At 39.5% G+C, this 6,578-nt stretch overlaps 2 protein-coding genes across 2 annotated transcripts in view; both read right to left on the reverse strand.

The window, feature by feature from the left end:
- Positions 1 to 236: 236 nt before the first annotated feature.
- LOC140943157 (uncharacterized) lies at positions 237 to 2,419 on the reverse strand. The gene has a single exon (XM_073392216.1). It carries the CDS (start codon positions 2,360 to 2,362, stop codon positions 1,319 to 1,321), a length of 1,044 nt encoding a protein of 347 aa, XP_073248317.1. The 5' UTR covers positions 2,363 to 2,419; the 3' UTR covers positions 237 to 1,318.
- Positions 2,420 to 4,285: 1,866 nt separating this feature from the next.
- Positions 4,286 to 6,578, reverse strand: part of LOC140943257 (synaptotagmin-16-like) — a 7,007-nt gene continuing 4,714 nt past the window's right edge. Inside the window, exon 2 of the mRNA XM_073392326.1 lies at positions 4,286 to 5,397. Coding sequence (XP_073248427.1) covers positions 4,631 to 5,397 — 767 coding nt within the window. The 3' untranslated portion in view covers positions 4,286 to 4,630. The remainder of the gene's footprint in view (positions 5,398 to 6,578) is intronic.

Genomic DNA, 6,578 nt, shown 5'->3' on the forward strand with positions numbered 1-6,578 from the left:
CTTCTTGAAACTTCCATTGACGTTTCTGTTTGTTCTTTAGATATGTACAGTATGTTGTCGCGTAAAATAAAGTTAGGCGCGCGTTGCTTTCGAAAATTTCGCGTTCATTTGATGTATGTAAACCTAACTTTTGGAAAATTCGCCTTAATTTAGTGTAACGTAAACTTCTCTTTGTGTTGTCAACGTGAGCTAACGTGCATCGTTAACTTCCTCTAAGGTATTTTTTTTTTAAATTCTGTCTTAGCCCATCCTAATCCAAATAGATGTCTGAGCATGTTACAAAAAATTGGCAAGTGGAATTTAATGACGAAACGAAGCTTTCCTTGCACTTCGCTATGAAGTATTTTACATATCATACATAAATCCAATTTACACTCGTACAATATACAAATATCTTTTTTAGACAAATCGAATACACTAGAAGGAGTAGAAACAGCGCGTCCATTTTAGATCCTCACCAGCTAGTCACAGTACGGTCGTCCTACGAAGTTCCAGTTCACAAATATCTTAGAACATTTATATTCGCCAACGTTCTTTAACAGACTGTTAGAAACTGCTATTTAGGCAAAACGCTTAATGAAGGGGAAATAAGTCTGTTTGCGTTTTCCTCATCTCTACCATAATAAGAAATGATATATCACGAAATTCGCGTTAATTTTGTGTACCGTAAACTTTTCTTTGCGTTGTCAACGTGCATCATTAACTTCCTACAAGGTATTTTTTTTTAAAATTCTGTCTTAGCCCATCCTAATCCAAATACATGTCTGAGCATGTTACAAAAAATTGGCAAGTGGAATTTAACAACGAAACGAAGCTTTCCTTGCACTTCGCTGTTAAGTATTTTACATATTATACATAAATCCAATTTACACTCGTACAATATACAAATATCTTTTTTAGACAAATCGAATGCACTAGAAGGAGTAGAAACAGCGCGTCCATTCTATCTCATTACCAGCTAGTCACAGTACGGTCGTCCTACAAAGTTCTAGTTCACAAATATCTTAGGACATTTCGCCAACGTTCTTTAACAGACTTTTGGAGACTGCTAATTAAGGCAAAACGCTTTTATGAAAGGGAAATAAGTCTGTTCGCGTTTTCCTCATGCCTACCATACGCTTTAAAAATGAGAAATGCCATATCACGAATTGAAGAAGCTAGTTGGCAAAACGATCCAGGACGTTTACGAAACACTCGTAACTAGGCCAAAGACCTGTAATTATATGCGGTGAATTTATTTGTACATATTTTCTTTGTCTTTGAGTCTCATTTTCTCTTGACAAGAGTTCGCAAAAGTCCTGTCCTTAGCTTAATTAAGTCAATCTAAGTCATCTAGCTCAGACTCTGAACTCGATCTGAATTTCTCCTCTGCAGTCATTTGAGGCTCACCTTGGTAATTATCGTGATCTGAATCGCAGTAATTCTCCTCCTGTTTGTTATCTTTTGCCTGTCGAGGACGTTGTTTGTGTCCTTCATCACTAGTTTCACTTTCAGAATCTAGTCTTGGCTCTTCCGCTTTATCTCTGAAGGCCGTTTTTGCATTTTGTCTCCTTCTGTTATTTTGCTTGCGTCTTCGCCCTTTCTGCCACTCAGATGAAGTCATTTGGCCTTTGCTTTTGGTCTTCTGTTTTGGCTTTGGAGCCTTGCTTTGCTTGGCTCTCTCTTCGTGATGTGCTTCTCTTTCTGTCTTTAAGTCATTCTGTCCACATTCACTTCTGCAAGTTTCCTCATTAAACGTGTTATTGCAGTTTATATTGGCATCTTCGTTTCTTGGTTTTGAATTTCTTGACCTGTCGCTGGGTCTTTTGTTCTCTCCGCTGGTTGTACCTTGAGCGGAACTTCGAGGATTACGTTTCTCTTTCTTTGGCGGCTTAGCGGAAGGACGCTCGGCCCGATCATATGATGACCTTTGGAAACGCGAATTCTCTTGATAACGCCTTCTACTTGATCGTGCAAATGAATCATGACGCCTTGGACGCCGAGAGAACGGAATGTTAAAAAATCCAAACGGGATATCGTCTTCATCATCGCTGTCATTAAAGAAAAGGCCTCCAAACATCCTCGCCATAATTTCCTCTTCCATCCGCCTTCTCATCATCTCATGAAACATTACAAAATGAAAGAAACTTTCAAACTCATAAAAAGCTGGCTCGTCATCTCGTTCAGTCGCGCTGGAACCGGCGACAATTCTCTCATAGCCTTGCGTGAGGACTTGAAACTTTTCCTTCGCTTTTGGATCGTCGGGATTTTTATCGGGGTGGCATTCTCGCGCCTTCTGTCTGTAAGCTCGTCTTACGTCTTCTTCACTTGCATCAGGAGCGAGACCGAGCAGCTCATAACACTCTCCCAAACTCGTCGCCATCGGTTCTTTTTCCTTACTGACTGTGAAAATGGCTGACACCGGAAGACACGGGCGAGCGACGAGGCATTTTTAAATCACTTTTAACCAATCAGATTACACGAAAACACAAGATGTTGTTGTGGTCTAGAAATTCTCGGAAATGTTTTGAACTTCTTAGAATAATGACACATTTAGAAATGACGAAACACTTTCAAGATCCGTCAAGGGTGGCCTCATTGAAATGCCATTGTTTTCAATGCAAACAATAAATCGATAAATTCAATTTTTGTTGTATTTAAGTTCCAGACAGCGTTGTGGTGTATAATTCTCTTGATCCACTTGAACCATGATGATTATGATAGAAAAAGGGGAAAATGAGGAACATTTGCCAAAAATATCTTTCTTTGTGCAAATTAAATTATTCTTACCACTTATACAAATGAACACATGATTATTAATGTTACATCAATAATACAGCACAGGTTGCCAAGGATTAATTTCTTGAGCTGGTGAAATCGTGTAAATGACTGCCTATTTATTACCAACACCAGCCGCCGTTATCTTTTCCAACGGAACCATAAGAGCTCTCAAGCTTCTAGGTCAGCGGATAACATTATCCACAGACGGGTATAGAGGCTTACCCAAAGACGGGGAGAAATAATTTTTTGTTGTTGTTCTGGTTGTTTATAAAGAACATTACCCTAACGAATCTTAATCAGAAGACGAGTTTCAACCTTTCATTGTCGTAGTATTTTAGTTAGAATTTATTTCCTTCAAGACTTAATTTTCTCCAAATTCGTTGACACCACAGTTTCGCCCCGCGACCAACTCCCCACTAAGAACTAGAAGCCTGTGATCTCTGGGTGCGAAAACAGTAGGTCAAGAATCAAAGAAGCCCGAGATCAGGCTGCACGTTCTCTCTTACCAAATACGACTTAAGCGAACGGTTTTACATTTGGAGGGAGTCTGCATGGCAGTCGACGCATCACAGTGGCCTGGCCTGGTTTTCTTTTCGTATCTTTTCTTTAACAACGAGCCCATCATCGCGCTACAACTCAAAATAATCTCGCAGGGAAATAAAGGAGCTATGTCACGAGGATATTGCTGTTTTAGGTCAATTCTGTGTAGATGTCGTTACTTAATGCCCTTTACCCATACAAAAAAATGCTCCTGTAAAATGAAAAAAGATAGCAAACAAATAAGCCATTTCCGGGTTACCGCAAGCCTCTGTTTCAAAGTGAGGCTAAGAACCAAGCTATTGATATGGAAATGATTTTTTAGTATCATGCAGATAAAACTCATTTTCACAAGAAAGGTTTTGCTCTTAGTCAAGTTTTAAAAGTAAGAGTATTTGGAACTCGATTGGATTGGCCTATTTTATCAGGAATAATCAGGGGCACCCAACGGGAAATTTTGAGAAAAAGACCGAAAAACAACAACAAAGCGTGAATAAAGTTTTCTGAGACTATTTTAAGCATTTTGGGAGATTGCTGGAAAAAAATTATCTGTTCCTCACTCCCAGCAAGACTGATGGAAGAGTTCCCAGCCAGCAACCTTACAACCTGCAACCTGGCTTACTGGGAAGTTTCATAGGGCACAATTCAGATCTTGAGTGGTAAGCAACCCATACAAGTAACCCGTAGCAGCTATTCTAGACTTCAAATCCCCTCTGACACCCTGAATTATCTTTTTCCCAGCAACACTTTCCTTTCAAGGACTATTATTTCTTCCACATCTCCCAGCCAGCAAAAATTTGCATGAAGAACAGATATTTTGAAGAACAGATCCATTGGGTGCCCCTGAATAATATTAAGGGTTTGCAGGTTTATTGTTCAACTTGAAAAGGTTGGCCCAATTGTTTCAAGTTTGAAGCCATCCCTGATATCCATTGCAAAAGATCAGACAACGGGAAACAGTTTCAATGTCAAATGTCATCATTTTAAGAATATTAAACTGACTGGACCATTATTCCAATTTGCAGCTCAAATTGATGCGAAGACAAGTTTAAGCTTTTCACAAAGATGGTAAATAACATGACAGTGCCCCTCTAAGGTACTAAAATATGGCATCGATGTCATAACTTTTTTTCTTAAGGTTCTTTCTACTATGGCATGGCAATAAGTTAGAAATTCCCTAGCCTGCGAGAACAGCCGTCTCTCAAGTTCTCGCTTCTTACCACTAGGGACGTTTCAAGCGGCAAGGAGCGAGGAGAGAGACGGCTGTTTTCGCAGAAAAATTCCCTAATGGTCGTTATTACAGAAAAATGTAGTATTGTATGAGTCTTTAACATTAAGGCGTGGTGCTTCCGGACAGATTAGCCCTTAAATCTCTCCATACATCCAACTTCTTATCCTTTGATTGTGCCACATCCGCTAGCTGAAAAAGATGTTCGCCAATCAGTTTCTCCTTTCCGAGTTTATCATGTCCATAAAGTCTGATTCTGATGGCCATTCTAAATAAATCCTGCTGTAAGATCCGATCAAAGACAAACTTCTCGTCGAATTTAGGATTTGCTGTGGAACGCGTCTTGCTTTTAAAGCGCTGTTTGCGCGAAGGAAGTAGTAGAAGATGAAAGCGACAATGTGAGCTGCCCCCTCGACTTTTGCCGGGAACATCGCGTGCATCTAAAATAGTGACAGTCAAGCGACCAACATTGGGTGAATAGTCTAACTGTAAATGAACAGTGCCGTAAACTGGGACCCGATCGACTTCCTTCAGTCCCGTATCTACTTGAACATCACCGTATGCTGACACGCTCTTTTGAACTTCCTCATCGGTTTCGAACATTTTCAGTGTTTCCGGGGGAAGTTCCTGATCCCCATGTGGGCCACCATCTTTTTCTTCCTCCTCCGAAGCAGCTACTTCCTCCTCTTCCTCTGAATTACCACTATCTGCAGCTGGTTCCTCCCCTAGTTCCTCGTAGCCCGCGCCCTTGTTTTGGACGGGCTCCATCTTGGAACATGGGCATAGCTCCTTGTTCAGGCAGTAATATGTAGCAAGGAGACCAATTAAAATTATTATGATGAAAACCAAGAATACTGTCGCGGGGACGTACCCTAAAAGAGACAACAGATAAAATATAAAAGATATTTTATTAATCAGCAACAAACCCTGAGAGGGAACTGCCTACTCAGTAGGAGACAATACAATACGCACGAGAAGTTACTTTGATTCACGCCGACCACCCGTTCGGTTTTGTTTGTTCACTGAATTCTCTAGTTGATAGCTCCATTTTTAAACTGAGGAAATTTCTCGCCAAGCTTTACCTTTTTTCTAATAATACGGAAGCAAATGTTGAACGAACGTTTTATCGGGGTAAATCAGATAATTTTTATAAGTGAAATTAGGAATCCGAAAAGGTAACGAGCCAAAACTTCCTAGAAAATCTCCCACAGAATAATATACTTAACAAGTGAGACATAATTGTAAGTCGTTCTTTAAGTATATTGATAGTCACTAGATGACGGAAGGACGATGAAAAACAAACCTCTATCAGTCATAAGAAATCAAGGGCAAAGTATTTTTAATAATAAAATAAGAAAAACTTAATGCATTGCATCTGAGTTTTAGTTAACAACCCAAAGCATGTACATAAACTCTCCTAACGAGAGCATTTCCAACAGATTAGAGCCAGTCATTTAGATGGTTGACAGAATTTTTAACACTTCACAGTTTAACGCTGGACGTCATTGCAGAACAGCCATCGGGACACTTACATGAAGATAATCCAATCACAACGTTTTTTGAAAAAGCAAAGGATTCTCAAGCTTTTTTGCAAACGGACCAATAACGTACGTGCATAAATTTGAGGGCTGTTTCCTGAGAGGTCAGTTAGGTTACATAGTTAAACCTTAAATTGTTTTGGTCTGTTTGCCAAAAAAACTTGCGAATCTTTTGTTTTCAAGAAACGTTGTGATTGGATAATCTTCTTCCAAGTGCCCCGGTTCGTGTAGTCGCACTGTAAACTTTCGGTTTCGAAAATAGTGACGGAAAGGGGTATCTCTCATTTTCGCTAAAAATTCAAGTAGTTCAGAATTTTTGGAAAAGGATAAAAAAATTAGTGATAAATTCGAAAGAGTCAACTTGCTCTAGTATGACAAAAAAAAAAAGAAGATAGGACTATTGTAAAGTCGTTTTTTAAAAAAAATGAATTTTGGAGCTCTGTAGGCACATAGGGGCATTCTAGATGGCCTTTAACAAGTTTTTGGAGCATTTAGAAGAACTGAAGTCATCATTG

The sequence above is a fragment of the Porites lutea genome, chromosome 7 (genome assembly GCF_958299795.1).
Source record: "Porites lutea chromosome 7, jaPorLute2.1, whole genome shotgun sequence".
NCBI classification, from domain to species: domain Eukaryota; kingdom Metazoa; phylum Cnidaria; class Anthozoa; order Scleractinia; family Poritidae; genus Porites; species Porites lutea.

What these genes read in the sequence shown, in the direction of transcription:
- LOC140943157 (XM_073392216.1), bottom strand. Translation starts at nt 2,362, where the DNA reads ATGGCGACGAGTTTGGGAGAGTGTTATGAGCTGCTCGGTCTCGCTCCT.